Source organism: Ochotona princeps, chromosome 2 (assembly GCF_030435755.1).
Source record: "Ochotona princeps isolate mOchPri1 chromosome 2, mOchPri1.hap1, whole genome shotgun sequence".
NCBI classification, from domain to species: domain Eukaryota; kingdom Metazoa; phylum Chordata; class Mammalia; order Lagomorpha; family Ochotonidae; genus Ochotona; species Ochotona princeps.
In genome coordinates, this window is record NC_080833.1 from 93,911,940 (window position 1) to 93,928,346 (window position 16,407).

The 16,407-nt window shown below is 39.7% G+C and overlaps 1 protein-coding gene across 3 annotated transcripts in view; it reads right to left on the bottom strand.

Moving 5' to 3' along the window:
• Positions 1 to 16,124, bottom strand: part of KCNA3 (potassium voltage-gated channel subfamily A member 3) — a 29,347-nt gene extending 13,223 nt beyond the window's left edge. Inside the window, exons 1-3 of one of the 3 annotated variants that reach the window (XR_009244888.1) lie at positions 14,206 to 15,841; positions 9,299 to 9,419; positions 4,434 to 4,560 (exon numbers count right to left, since the gene is read on the bottom strand). Coding sequence is in view for 1 of the 3 variants with exons in the window: in XM_004581939.4 (XP_004581996.2) it covers positions 14,051 to 15,769 (1,719 nt within the window). In the remaining 2 variants the exon portion in view is untranslated. Of the gene's footprint in view, positions 1 to 75; positions 4,561 to 9,298; positions 9,420 to 13,374 lie in introns of those variants that run through there. The other 2 variants (XR_009244889.1, XM_004581939.4) reach the window with 2 other exon arrangements.
• Positions 16,125 to 16,407: the final 283 nt, after the last annotated feature.

The following is a 16,407-nucleotide window of genomic DNA, read 5'->3' on the forward strand; positions in this document are numbered from 1 at the left end:
GGCTTTCTATGGAAGCACTGCAGTAACCAAATATCCAAAAAGGTCTGACAGAATAGCAGTAAAACTTGAAAAATTTGCAATTTCCTTATATGTCTTTCAGAATTTAAACTCTGCCAAAGCCTTAAATATAATGGTAACAATAGGATAAAAACAGTAACACAGTGAACATGAGTTTTAGCTATTTGGCCAAATGTTCTTGGACAAATCGTCTGCTCTTTCCAAGTTTTGGTTGTTTAATCTCTAAACTTCAGATAGTATCAGTACTTCACAGGATGCTTCAGAATTACATAAAAATGAATGATACTGGCAAAGATATGTTATAAACGTTAGACTTCCTATGAAAAATTGAGGTGACATGTTTGTTATTGTGACATCTGCTTAATTACCATTTCTATAAGATTTCAAGAATGGATTCCTATAACATTTAGTATATTACACAGAAACACTACACACAGTGCTTTCCCTTGTATATACATATAGGAGCTTTTGAAACACAAATCATACCATTTCATGGGATAGTTTCAAAAACGGTTTATACAGTGTTCTTGAAATAAACAAAAAGAAGATACTCTTATTTGGTTTAGAGTCATACAGTTTCATGGCATGTAAGGAAAACACTTCGACAGTTTTAAGTAAATTTAACCTCCCCCCAACCGCAATCCCAGTATTAAGAGATCACACCACAGAAACAATTTACCAGAAGAAATACTGCTACAGTTTGTTTAGTATTATCAGTTCACAAATTGTAAGATACAATATTAACACAATGCACTAGAATCACCATTTAGCAAATTTCATCACTTTTTAAAAGAACAGATAAAGTCACTTCTCACAATGATCACTAACATGAATACGTGAGACTCAATTACATATACAATGAAAATTCAGATTCACAAAGCCAAAATTATCAGATTGAATGTGCTAAGTAATTGCTCCACTAGTCAAAATATACATTTCCTATTATGATAGAGGTCTTTAAAAACTGCCCCCTTTTCTGAATGGAAGGGATACAAGACTAAACCTCTGGACAAATAATCTGAGAATGGCAGAATATGTCTGTATTATTCAAATGGCCTCCAATTATCTTAACAGTTTCTCTAATGTCCAAGATTTAGCACTTTTCTAACCTAATTTCTTTCTATCATAAAACCAGCAGTAATAATATACTGATTTTTCTAAGGGGTACAGTGATTTCCTACCTACGTGTGCAAAAGTTATAACCCTTCTTGTCCTAATTGTCCACCAATGCCAAACAGAAGTGTTTGGATTGTCCCTGAATTTTATTTCTCACTCCTGAGCAAAATTAATTAAAATATGGCTCTGTCATGCCTCCTGCGTATTAAGAAAACTAATAAAATTTTGTGAATATTGTTTAAAGGTAAGTTCATTGCTTCTGAGACCAAAAGGGCATTACCATTTTTGGCGGGGGGGGCGCCAAAACTATCTAACAGTTCATTGGTAAGCACAATATATTTGATTCTAATTTGCTAAAATATTTAAAGAGAAGACTGATGGGAACATTCTGTTTAGGTAATTAACTCAGCATGTAAACACGAAATGACAAAGGATGGTGAAAATGAAAAGTTTAACTTTTTAATGTCCTGCTGAGGTCAGTTAGCAACATGAGAAATAAAAACATTTGGATTTGCAATCTGTTCAGTCATTTGGGTAGAAATATGTGGTACCTTAAAGACCAAAAAGGAACAACAAGTACACATATTTAAGGGGGCTTCAAGAAGTTCATGGAAAATCCCTTTAATGTTTAGTTCCATTTTTTTCATGAATTTTTTGAAGCCTGTTCATATGTTAACAATATGAAAATGTTATGAAATTTTTAAAGATGAAAATATACAGATTATTAAATTTAAAGTGATTTTATGGATAAGGAAATTGAGGCTCAAAAAAGCAAAATGGAACTTCCTAGGGCACATGAGAATTACTAGCAGAAACAGAACTGCAGCAGACACCTGCCTGAGCTCCAGCCGACAGCTTCTTACGGAAAAGAGTCAAGAGACCATAAGGCACTCCATTGCTCCAGTATTCTTCCACTGTCCCCTATTCCCAGGTTCCTAAATGTTGAGTGTGCAATAAAGCTCTTGGTACCATTTTACCATTTCATGCACAATTTTCAAATTACCTTAAATACTTCACAAATATCCTCTCCTACTTTCTAGCTGTTTTATTCATCTGTTTGCGTTCTACTGAGTGATTTTCTACTTTTTCATGATCCCATTATAAATCAGTAAAACTTCTTAAAATAAAAAGAACCCTATTTCCTCTTCTTATGATCAATTTGAAGAATGATATATTTATGACACTATGGCACTTTCAAGGCTTAAAAGCTTATTTCATTTTATCTCTCCCTTTAGAAATGCATAAGAAAATCTGAGTACTTAAATATTCTTCAAAGCATTTTTCAAGTAATGTGTATAATGAGGAAGGATCTGGGGACTGGAAAAGGGCTCAGGAATTTATTGAATGATTGAACCCATTATGCAATCCAAGAAAATGAACACTAGAAATGGTAACTGAAATATCAAGGTCCCCCAGTTAGAAAGTAGGTAAGAACCATGATCTCCTGTTAACTAGACCAATACTGTTATCACCACCCAACCTGTGAACCATATGTGGTATGACAGGTGAGTCATCCAAACCATTCTGTGCTTTCATCACCAAAGTCCAGGTTTGGCTTTATTTCAAACTAACCTATAATAATGTAGATATGACATACAAGTACATTAGACCGTTCAATGTTGTGCCACTGGTGCTTTATGAAGGCAGTTTTTGGTTCAATTTTTATAAAACCTATTGATCCTTAAAAAAAAAACCAGACACACCTGAATGTCTGAGATGTCTTATACACAGTTGGTGGGTGTATTCCAATCGTCTAGTAGCTGATGGGGATTGCTTACTGCTGGCTAGGCTTTGTCTATTAGCATGAGGGTTAAGTCGGTTCTCAGGGCCAATGTCTCTACTAAGTGGTCTAACAACAAAAACAAGCTGGTGGCTATTCTTGTTCGAATCATAAATCATCTGGATTAGACGTTTTCATATAGCTCCAACCTGAGATAGTTGCCATCCTTTCATTTCACCTTTGCCAATTATGATGCAGATCAAAGCTTTGAACATCAAGAAATCTCTAGAAGACTGTGAACACTTTATTGTGGAGATTGCCTCAAAGAAAGTAACCCAGATTGTCCCATCCGTTTGTTTTGCTGCTAGTTATAAAATTGTTTTAGTTACTGATTCTTATATATTACCAATTAGATTTATCACCTATATATATTCTTTCTATTGGGCTTCAAAAAGTTCACAAAGTGTTGGCTTTGCTACTGAGATATTTTATAGTGATTAAAATTCTGCAAGTCCTGTTACAACATGTTATTACTATATATTTAAATAATAGGATATTGATTATTTGTGTATTTGTACTTTGTAAAGTGTACTTTGAAATGAGAAGTTTTCCATATACTAAATGTTCACAGTCTGACTTCTCATAAGGCGTATGAAATAATATACAAATAGCTACCATTCTGCTGAAATATCACAGTAAGTACATTAATAATGGCACAAAAGTGAAATGTCCTCAAGTGAGACATCATCTTCATGACCTACTAAATATCTTTTCCAAATAAAACTTTAATTGAAAAAAGAGTACCATTTCTAAAAGAATATACTAATAGAAAACAAGTCAAGGAAAATTTATGTAAGTAATTGTACAGGAAAAGTTATAAACATTAAATGAACTATTACATATATCTCTAAGAACGTGCTTGGTCTTGCCACAACCAACATCCAACGAAAATAAAATTGAATGGTTAAATATGATCTTTTGGAAAGTACAGATGTTAAAATTTAGTTAAAATAGACAACATAAGCATACTAATGCATTTCTGTAACATGAACTCAGCTAGCATCTGCCTATAAGATTATCTATCATTTTGAGTTAAAAATAAAGGAATGTTTAATCAAGCAAGGCACATTTCTTTTAGGCATGTCTGTCCTCAATACCATTCATCTGGGCACAGTGTAGACTTCCCTTAGTTATTTGTAAATAGGCTAACTGCTGCATGAGAGCCTTTGGTACAACACACAACCTTCACAAAGCTGCACACAACCCCAAACACAGAATGTATCTCATGCTTAAATACAGTCCAGTAACTGAAAAAAAAATCAATAGTTGTGATTGTGAGACACATTTAGGTTTCCCTTGTTTGCAGCACTGATTATAGTTTTTGGATGATAAAATTCCATCAAAATGTTAAAGATTGAAACAACACCTTAATCTTCTTAACATTCTTCTTTATCTTTGATTCATATCCTTTATACTGTACACAGTACAAAGGGAATCCTCCAGTTTCAAAACTGTTTCCTTTGCAGGAAGTATTTGTTAGAGACATACTATTTAATGTCAACTGAAATAAAAATATGACCTGGCAGACAGATCACCACCTGTCAGTGGTACAACTGCTACTGTGATCTTGATCCAGACAGTTGAAAACTCAGCACCCTACTGATCACTGAAGCTCTACAGTTCTTGATGTGGGGCTCCTCAGGGATCTGGCAGAAGAAGCACAATAATTTATATTATTTTTAGTTATTCAAAAAACATTGTCTTCATTGAGTTATAGTATCTACATGGCAACCTACCATTCTTCCCTCATTTTATGATCATTAGCATGAGTCCTACATTGTGTGATATTAATATTTCTGTTGTCAGGAAAATAGTAACTTATGTATGCATGTATGTATATATCTATATATGAAGTGAATGTGGCAGAATCTCAAAATCATGAAACCTTAAAATAAATTTTAAAAATCCTTCTAGAAGTCCAAAGACACAAAAGGGAAACGTCACAGTGTACCACACAAATGTGTATTACTGTTGGTAAAATACTTCTACTAGAAAAAAAGACTCAAAAGAAAATGTTCCATTCATTATATTTTTAAAACATTTTTACTGCTACTCTGAAAAGTTCAAGTATTTTTTCCTAAATGTATTAACTATATACTAATTGTTTTTAATTTCTATATAAATTTTTAAAAAGTCTTACAGTGCCTTGGAACAATAAACTTTCAAATTTGTTTCATTAATGATCTCCAAACTTAGTCCAACTAAATGCAATGGCTTGCTTTTTCAACAGGAAAACTTCTCTTGAATATGTGGATATCATTCATCATAATACAGACAGAAAACTTTCTTTTTTGTACTTCTGGCTCCCTCAGGTCAGTGGCAAATACCTAAGATGATGATGTGGAATTTGAGTGTGCTTTTGAGGGAAGGATGAATTACTTTAATCATTCATTCATTTTAATTCATGGACAAATTTGATAAGAACATAGTACCACTTTGGTCTGCAGAGGCAACAGCTGTGTCTTTTTTTTATTATTATTATTGGTTTGCCTGGGAAATCCAAAGAAAAGAGAAATTTCAGAAGGGGTATGGAGAAAATTTTTCTCTGTTCATATTAGGAGAACCATGATTTCACGCTGCAAAGGAAACTACATTTACTAAAACAGCAAAATCACAAAAATATCTGTAGTATTCATATTAATGCTTTAGTATCAGTTATCTCATTATGTGCTGTATTTTGAGAGCTGTCAGTAATCTCTCTATATACCTATGCTATTGAATTGCCTCTCATCTTCCATCTTACTCTTTAGAATTTGCTTAAATTTTATCAGTATTGTCATTCTTTAAGAATTTACTTTTGGGCCCGGCGGCGTGGCCTAGCGGCTAAAGTCCTCGCCTTGAAAGCCCCGGGATCCCATATGGGCGCCGGTTCTAATCCCGGCAGCTCCACTTCCCATCCAGCTCCCTGCTTGTGGCCTGGGAGGGCAGGAGAGGACAGCCCAAAGCTTTGGGACCCTGCACCCGCTTGGGAGACCTGGAGGAGGTTCCTGGTTCCCGGCTTCGGTTCGGCGCGCATCAGCCCGTTGCGGCTCACTTGGGGAGTGAAACATCGGACGGAAGATCTTCCTCTCTGTCTCTCCTCCTCTGTGTATATCTGGCTGTAATAAAATGAATAAATCTTTAAAAAAAAAAAAAAAAAGAATTTACTTTTAAAAAATTTGTTTAGGGCCCGGCGGCGTGGCCTAGCGGCTTAAAGTCCTCGCCTTGAACGCCCCGGGATCCCATATGGGCACCGGTTCTAATTCAGGCCGCTCCACTTTCCATCCAGCTCCCTGCTTGTGGCCTGGGAAAGCAGTTGAGGACGGCCCAATGCTTTGGGACCCTGCACCCGCGTGGGAGACCTGGAAGAGGTTCCTGGTTCCCGGCTTCGGATCGGAGCGCACCGGCCCGTTGTGGCTCACTTGGGGAGTGAATCATCGGACGGAAGACCTTCCTCTCTGTCTCTCCTCCTCTCTGTATATCTGACTTTGTAATAAACTGAATAAATCTTTAAAAAAAAATTTGTTTAAAGGTTCCCATTTCTTTTCATGAGTGAATAACCATTTGAAAAACAGCTTACTTTCGTGACCCTACTGTATATATCGATAAGGAAGTGCTTTTTGACACTAATGCTGTAACTTCAGCGATATAATTCTACAGTGGGATTCACTGGTAAAACTTGTAATGTCAGATTCAACTAGTTTCCATCGAGACCCCATGGAATTTTAGTATTTAATACTGGCTGAAACAAGTTGAGGCTCATAGCGAAGTTTCTTAGGATATCTACCAAGTAAGACATTTGGAGATATCATTTGTTTTGATTCTGCCATTCCCCTTGAGTGATTGAATCAACATACATAATTTGAGTATTGTTTATACACAATATTCAATGAGCTATTATGTGGGAAATACAGTCCCTGTGAAGTATTCCAACTTCCAGGTACCCTTGGTAATATATAATGATAATTTTTAGTCAATTAATTCAGCAACTCTATCCTAGCAACTGGACATTAATTTTGTGAAAAACTTGTTGGAGTATGTTTTATCAAATAAAGAATTCTTCAGTGAATTGGTTACAGGGAATTTTATTCATAAGAGCATGGTACGCAGTAGTGATTAAAATGAAGCATAGATGGACATCATGAATATTTAGTTTATAGGTTAAAGACAACTCAAATTAGAATGTTCTTTCCTCTTTCCCTTCAATAAATACTTACTGAATACCAACCATATCTAGGATTATGTCAAATGTTACAGAATATAGAATAAGGAACAGACAAAAATCCTTGTCCTCATAGAAAGGCAGAAAAAACAGACAATAAAAATAAATAAAACACCTAATGCTAGAGGAAAAGTTAAGAAGAGAAAGGATATAGCGAGTTTGAGACTGTACCTGTAAATAGAGTGGCCAGGAGGCATTCAATGAAAAGGCAACAATTGAAGCAGGTAATAGCCACAAAGATATTAGATGTTAGAACATTCTTAGTAGGGCTGGCATTGTAGCATAGTAGATAAACCCACCACCTGTGACTTCAGCATCCTTTAAAGGCACTGATTTCAGTTCCAGTTTCTCTGCTTCCAATCTAGTTCGCTGCTAATATACCTGTGAAGGCAGTAGAGTGCTGAAGTGCTTGGGACCTTCCTGTCATGCGGTAGAATGAATGAAGCTGATAGATTTCCAGCAAAGGGAACAGTATACACCTAAAACCCTGAGATAGAGCATACTTAGTATGTGAAGAAGAGCAAGAAGGGTCAGTGTGGGTGCAGCACAGGATCAAATGGGAGAGGAGCTGGAAATGAGGCCACTAGAAGGCTAAATTATATGGGCTCTTGTAGACCACTATAAAGCCCTTAGTTTGTACTCCATGTGAAATGGGGAATCAAATGGAACTGAACACAAAGCAGCAGCATGACCTGACAAAAAATGACTACGGCTGCCATGTTGAGAATAGACTCAAGCAGGAGAAAGGATGGAAGATGGGGGAACTAATCAGTGGGGTCCCCTAAAAAACCCACACAAAAATAATTGCTTTGATCAGATGGTAACACAACAGGGAGTAACAAGTGGTATGGTTCTGGAGACATTCTAACAGTAGTGCCATAGGACTGGCTAGTAGATTGGATAAGGATGATAAGTGAAAGAGAAGAATCAAGAATAATTCTGAGGATTATACCTTGAGCAATCAGATAATTGAAGTTGTCAGCATAAGTCACAGGGAAGGTCAGTTTTAGCCATATTAATGTTGAGATGTCCAACAGACATCCGAGTGGAATATGTAAACATACAAGTGTGTGACCTGGTATGTTTGTATATATGTGCGATAAATTGCCCGCCACACACTATCTCCTTTTCCAAATGAAATCATATATTTTAAGGAACACGTTTAAATGAAAAAAAAATCAGAATTGAAAACAAGTTTTCATAAATAACAGGAGTTTAAAATAAACTATGGAAAACAAGTGGGTCAACAATGCTGACTGACATACAATGTATAGGTGCAATGCTAACTTTCATTCAGAACAGCTGGTGAGGAGCTTGAGAGAGGTTCCCAAGAGGCTCTGTGTTAGGACAGAAGGCGAGGAAGAGAGGGTATAGGCACATGAAGACAGAAAGCTTCCCTCTACTCTCCACCACACATGAAAAGGTTTAGGCCCTGGATGTGCAAAGTCAGAATTCTGTGTGAACAGATGTATCCATAACATTCCTCATATATCATGAAATATAATTTTTATTCATGTAAGTGCTTTTTTACCAACAGCCAGAATCCAAGGCTTTGCTTCTCAGAGCCAAGTTCCTATCTATAATGTTTAGATTACAACAATAATAAAATGGCTACCAAGAAAATGATGGAGCTCTTTTTTCAAATATCTTCTTTAATGCTTTTATGGTCATGGTGCAAATTTCAAAATATAGGAAAAACAATTCAGTACAAAAAAAGAAAATGAAAAAGCATGAAAATATTTCTTTCTAGAATATACGTTCTGTACAATTTGGAAGAGAAAATTGAATCATTAAGAACAAAGCAAAGGCAAACATCTGAAAAGTTTCTAATCAGTCTGAATCATTAAATTATATTTTTAAATGAATAAGAACAGCAAAGAATACTGTTATACACTATACAGCAGCAGCCATTTTTTCTAGGCAGCAGGTTAGGAATTGAGTCACAACAGTATGATTTGGACTATGCAATGGTATCCCCTTCCTCCTCCCTTCCTTCTCTGCTTTACCTCTCAGAATTTTGTTAACCACTTCTTGAATGTGTATTGAAAAACCAAGTGATTTCATTAATCAACACCAAACTGTCACAATAAAATACAAAAAATTAGTCATATAAAACCAGTAATTATCCATCTTATCCTCAAATATAATCCCTAAACATCTTTTATCCCATCTTATGTTCTTACCTCTATCTCACAGTGTTTCCATAAGTCTTCAACTGGGGGTCCTGTGTGCTTCTTTGCATGTATCAGTGGGAGGGGTAATTACTTCTATTCACAGCTGAGAGGTGGGAAGGACTTGGAGCTGCTGTAGAAAATGTTGACATTTTTATGTATAAAAGCCAACAAATTACAGTTATGGTCTTTACAGAAGTAGATTACTAATGTACATTGTATGTACATAATCATATACTGACAGCAAGGCATTGGATAGATTAAATGATAGAGGTAAATAAATATCATGTAAACAAATCATAACTTTAAATTTCTTCAAATTGTAAATTTAAAGCTGCAAACTTGAAATTTTATTTCAAAGTTTAGAAATAGCTGATATAATGCTTACATATAATTAAGTCCTCATGGTTGGTGGAAATTTAATGTGGCACATTATCAGTTTAAAGCATAGTAATTAACAACAATGTTAATTACTATGCTTTTGTCTGGATTTATCTACTGTAGGGAATATACATTTTTGCCAGCACATTAAAGGATATATACTAATTTATCCATATTTCCCCACTTGAATCTCTTGCTATGAACAGCTCTATGTACTCCTTTTCAACACCCAAGACACTGCAACTGGGCTCAAGAGTGAAGTCCTCAAATTGGCAAAGTTAACTGGCATGGCAGATGAGAATTCATTAGCATTTGCTGCAGGCCAATTTATTTCATTTCATACCATAAATGATTTAAGACTTTAGAGAGGTGCTTCAGACATAGGACCAGATTTTAATGTTTTTTGAGTATAGATGCTTTTAAAGATCTATGCAGTTTTGGGGTAAAGAAATAACATTCCACAATTCAAGGAACTGACAATGTCATTCTGCTTTCAATTCCACTGATCTAAGTGACCTGCCTTCCTAATTGGAGTCAAAACATTTATACTACTTTCTGGCATTGTTATCAGCAACCTAACCAAAGTATCAGAAGATGAAAAAATTTCAACTATATTCTCATCTAATGTTGACCAGAGTATGTAAAAACAGGAAATAATCTTAAAACTGAAAAATATTGTCTTAGCAGGTATTACAATGACTGATTGCATTTCCTGAGATACAGATAAGTCAATCATAGAAGCAAGAGATCTTTTGTTATTAGAAAAGCCAATCTCCAAGCATACATGTATGCTTGGTAAATACTCCAATGAAAGAATCTCAACTGAATTTGAACTATGGAAATGCAATAAGGTGGAGCAATCCACCGTGGGGGGAGGGTTTGGGGAGGAGTGGGGGGAATCCCAGTGCATATAAAAATGTGCCACATAATGCAATGTAATTAATAAAAAAATGTAAAAATAAATAAAAATAAAAATTAAAAAAAGAAAAGCCAATCTCTTTATCTAATTTAAATGATTTATTTTTGACCCTTCTGGTTAAAAGTATTCAATTATGGAAAAGGGGTTAATTTTAATTATGTTGAATGAGACTTCAGGAAACATGCTCTTTACATAAATTCATTAATTAGTGACATGGCAGAAATCAAACCCCCAAGTATGAATTTATTTTACATTGCCTTTCAAATTACTCAATAAAAGGAGCATAGGTCTTGGAGCTAGACTGACCTAGTTTTATATCGCTACTAGATTTATGGCTAGCTGTGAAGTCTTAGGGAAATCACTTAGCTTTGTCATTGATTTTTATTCCGAAATGAAGTTAATAACACCCACCTTGTAGCTTTGGCAAGAATCCAGGACATGGTTAACCCTTCATAAATGATAATAATCCTTATTATTATTATAAAGAGAAAAATAATAAGACATTGATTATGTGCTTCATATGCACAAAGTTTTGCAATAATTATACAATGTTTGTAATGACCACAAGATATGGTAATCTCTTAGCAAAATCTCTAATGCATGTCATGCAATTATTTTTTTCTAAGTGTTTTGTCTGTATTAACATTTAATATTCATGACAAACCCATGAAGTAATATTGATTATTCTCATTTTGTAGATAAGGAAACTGAGACAAAGAAAGATTTAGTGACTTTGTCAAGGTCAAACAGCATTTCAGGACTTAAACCCTGGCAAAACAACTGCTGAGCTTGCGTCTTCAACCACTTCACAAAATGCCTGAAAATAGCATTAGTATAAGATAATAGCCATTCCATCAGCAAATATACAAGGCACAATATTCTATGCTAGGCAATAGTATCCAAAGCTCCAATTATCAGAAAAAAATCAAGACATAACCCATAACCTTTAAGGAGCTTCCAATATGGCGGCTACAAGCTATTATACTACCTTAAAGTTATGCCTCAATAGGCATACCATTTCTCTGAATTGAAAAAAGAAAGGCTTCCTTAGAATTACTGTCATATAATAACCACAAAATTTCTAGAATAGGCATAATTTCCACATACTACGAATAAGTGTGAATAAAACTCATTGTACTTCGTTTACCTTTGATTGTTTTAAGAACATATGCAAACATTATTTTTATGTAATTGCTGTAGTGTTTCTAGCATTACTATAAAAGTGGGTCATAAGTTACCAAATGTTTGGGCAAAGGTAAATCAATGCTAAAGGAAATTTTTATTTTATCCAGCAAAAGAAGCTAGAAAAAAAGAGTTCTGTTTATATCCACATATGTAAGACTAATACTCCATGGCCAGTTGTATACAGAGTTCTTGCATTTTTTTCTTTCCCTTTCTCTTCCCCTTATAATTTCAATCATTATTTTCCACTCTCTCAAATGATGAAGTACACCAGCTCTGACTACCTAAAATACACTGTAAGCTTTGAAAAGTTACTCTCACTCTACAAGGATAGAACAGCAAGATGCTATCAAAATAAAACTTGTGGATAATGTACAATAATTTAATGTGCATAGGTTCTGCCTTTTGTCTTTTTTTAAAGGAGGAACAGACTGTTTAAAAGCCAAGAGGAATGGTAAAAGAAATAGAATATATTTTCAGTTCAGCTTGGGTGACGATTATTCTGGAAAAGAAAAGACTTTTTCCTCATCCTTTTACAATAAAGCATGGAAACAAAGGACAGTTAGCAACATGGAAATCAAATGGGAAAGGTGTGAATGATCTTTAAAAAGGCACCTGGCAGCATGCACTTGATATAAAACTATTGATTTTACACATTATCAGTCTGTGTATGAATGACATTTTCTCAGTACTCTGTACAAAAGGGGACTGCCTTCAGTCAGCACTCACCTGCTTCCAGCTGTCTTCTGGCAACCTTTGGCGTATGGCTGCAACTCGCAGGTGTTCCCCCAAGATCTGGCGGCTTCCCGTCCCTCTGTTTCACTAACTGTAATTCCCTCAGCTACAAATGTGCATGTTTTATAGACTTGAAGTTTATTTAGCTTTTCAAAGTGCTGTGATAGTTGACAGTCCTGTGGTAGGATCTATACCATTTTTTTTTTTTTAAAGAAGAAGACTGAAGGTCCCTTATAAGGTCTTGGGTACACTGATTGAATCTCTCATTTGCTTATGTACAGAACACTTTTACATTTGCTTAATTTCATTTGTTGGCTTGAAACTTCTTAGAGCAAAAAACGGTAGAGTAGCATACTTTAACATTATTGCCAGTACTAGGCATTTAATTCAAACAATGTCTTATTGTGGTTCATAGCTAATGTTCCAATGACAATATTTTCCTCCTTGATTAAGTCATTATGAGATGACATCAACGATTTTCGTAGTGAAAAAAAAAATGCATGTCACAATTCATTTCCCTTCTTTAGACTTAACTTTATTTGTGCGGTTTATTCAAACATTGTTTTTCCTTATGAAATCATGTAAGTAGGAACCATCTGGAAAGGTTACTGTGGAAACGGCAGGGGCTAGGGGGTGGGGCTAGAGAGCAAGAGATGCCATGACAACCTTTTTCGGGTTTCCCAGGAAACACAGGTTGCTATGGGAACTGCATCAGTCAGGTCCGAATTAGTAACTTCCGCTGGAAGGGGTGTCTGCCACTTTAATCTTCTTGTGATACTGCAGAAGCTTATCTCTCAAATGCATTAGGAAATTCTTTGTCTCAGCAGCACTGAAAACATCTGTTTCTAGACTTTGATAGATGTTGGCTGGGACATATGCACAGTGAAATCTGTTAATACTTTAGAAATGCTTTGTAAGTCCCAAAGAGTCAGATCAGAACGATTTGGGCATTTCCCTTTGTTCAAAGTTGTAGTGGACCCTTCAAGTTCCAGGAAGAAGGATTCAAACTGAAATTCTAGTCCAAAACCAACTAGATTTTTGGTGGGTTTAAGAGTTACTTTGGAGGGTGGGGGGCTTTTTTTTTGTTTTATCCACATACCCACAGGGCAGGCAACTGAACTATTTAATAGATAATGAATGTCTAAAAGTCCATTAAACCACAGCATCCTGTAAGCATTTGTCTGCTTTACTTAGAAAAGAGACAATCATTTTTCAATTTTGAGGTTAAGCAGTTCTTCTGTTTTTTAGTTTCATTTCCTCCCAGGATGTACTTTTAAAAAAATAGGGCGTGTACTGGAAATCAAGTGTAATGTAAGTTTGTTGCTCACAAAATTAAGAGGGAGGGAGGGAAAAAAAAGAGCTGAGAGAATGCAGCCCACTTGCAAAACAGGCACCTGTTTCAGTATGAAGCAATAGGGAGAGGGAAAATGAAGTGTGTGTCCCACTTCTTCATGTCCTTTCCTTGATGAATGGTCTGGAAATGTATAAAACAAGGGCATACACAGACCAAGGGGGCAGGTTCCACACAACAGCCCTCGTGCCAGTTTTTAAACATCGGTGAATATTTTTTTGATGTTGACACAGGAGTTGGGGTTATTGTTCGTGGTGCAAGTGGCAGTGGAATTGGCCGTTTTGAACGGGGTCTGGGGGAAAGCACTGTGATTCATCCCGCCCTCTTCAATCACCATATACTCCGACTTACTCAGGGTCGAGTTGCTCCTTGCTTTCCGGAGCTCCTCGGCTGAGGAAGAGAGGTGCTGGCAACTTCCCACATGCATGTACTGGGCTTGCTCTTCCCCTTCTGTCTCCCGGTGGTAGAAGTAATTGAAGTTGGAAACAATCACGGGGACTGGCAGCGCAATGGTCAAGACACCGGCGATGGCACAGAGAGAGCCCACAATCTTTCCCCCTATGGTCACAGGATGCATGTCACCATACCCGACTGTCGTCATGGTCACCACTGCCCACCAGAAGGCATCTGGGATACTGCTAAAGCCCGAAGTGGGGTCGTCAGCCTCAGCAAAGTAGACGGCGCTGGAGAAGAGGATGACTCCAATAAAGAGGAAGAAGATGAGCAGCCCCAGCTCACGCATGGAAGCCTTCAGCGTCTGCCCCAGGATCTGCAGCCCCTTGGAGTGGCGGGACAGCTTGAAGATGCGGAAGACCCTCACCAGGCGGATGACCCTCAGGATAGCTAGGGACATGGCCTGCTGTCCGTTGCCCTGTCGCTCGGCCAGCTCGGTGCCCAGGGTGATGAAATAGGGAATGATGGCCACGATGTCGATCAGGTTCATGATATTTCTTGAGAAGGTGGCTTTGCTGGGACAAGCGAAGAAGCGCACGAGCAGCTCGAAGGAGAACCAGATGATGCACAGGGTCTCCACCACGAAGAAGGGGTCAGAGAAGCTGGAGGCTCCCGCGGGGCTCCCCGACGTGCCGTTGCCGGCCGCCTCCAACCCGTCCTGCGACGGCGCGGCAGGATAGTCCTTCTCGTCGCGGAACTCGGGCAGTGTCTCCAGGCAGAAGATGACGATGGAGATGAGGATGACGAGCACGGACACGATGGCGATGCCCCGGGCCGGCCCGGAGCTCTCGGGGTACTCGAAGAGCAGCCACACCTGGCGCTGGAAGTCGCGGCGGGGCAGGGGCCGCTCTTCCTCCCGCAGGAAGCCCTCGTCCTCGCGGAACTTCTCCATGGCCTCCTCGCCCAGCTGGTAGAAGCGGATCTCCTCGGAGAAGATGTCGATGGGCACGTTGACCGGCCGGCGGATGCGACCTCCGGACTGATAGTAGTAGAGGATGGCGTCGAAGCTGGGTCGGTTGCGGTCGAAGAAGTACTCGTTGCGGAGCGGGTCGAAGTACCTCATGCGCCGCTTGGGGTCGCCCAGCAGCGTCTCGGGGAACTGGCAGAGGGTCTTGAGCTGCGTCTCGAAGCGCAGCCCCGAGATGTTGATGACCACGCGTTCCCCGCAGCATTCCTGCTCGCCAGCGGCCGGCAGCGGCTCGTAGCGGTCACAGCCGCCGCCGCCGCCGCCACCCTGAGGCGGGTCCCCTCCGCCGTCGGCCACCTCGGGCTCCAGCAGGTGGTCCCCGGGCACCACGGTCATGTCGGGAGGCAGCTCCGGGTCTGCGGCGGGCTCGGCGTAGCCGGGGTTCACCAGCGTGTGGGCGCCGCAGCCGCTGCTCGCGGGGTCCTGGGGCGGGTGGGTGCGGTGGCGGGCGGAGGGCTGCGGCGGCGAGGGCAGGAGGCTGAGGTGCTCGTCCATGCGGCGGGGAACAGGCGGCGGGCGCTCCTCCTCGCGCTCCCCGCCCCTGGGGCCGCCTCCTCCAGGGGGCCGCCTCCTCCGGGAGCCCGCCGCCTGTTGCTGCAGCGGCCGCGAGGCTCCGTCTGGGTCTGGCGCGGCCGGAGCGGCTCCGGCACACAGACGCCTCCTCACGCCTCTCCCTCGCTCCCGCCACCCTCTCCCTCGCGGCGCGCGCGCCCGCCCTCCGCGTCCCCTCAGGATTCCCGCCCACCGCGCGGGCGCGCGCCCCCGCTCCCCGGGCGAGCCGGCGTGCTTGCCGCTGGCCGCTGTCTTCCTGACCCCTGTGTGGCACACAGACGCTGTTATTTTGCACTTCGGAGTGCCCTATCCCCCGAATCCTCTACCCAGCCGACCTAGGCCCGCTGGGTTCAGCTCGTTTCCGGTCAGCGGACCTCCGTCCCCCAACCCCTGGCTACTGGTCGCAGTTGTGGGGCTTTTGGATCTCAGAAGGTGGAGGCAGGAAGAGAGGGAGCACAACATGGGCCTCTTGGCGCCTCTCCCATCTCCCCTGACACTCATCAGAGCGATGTCCAAGGAGGGAATGGCAGGGCCAGGTGAGCATCCCAGGTAGGAGATGAGGATGGTACCAATGTGGGAGT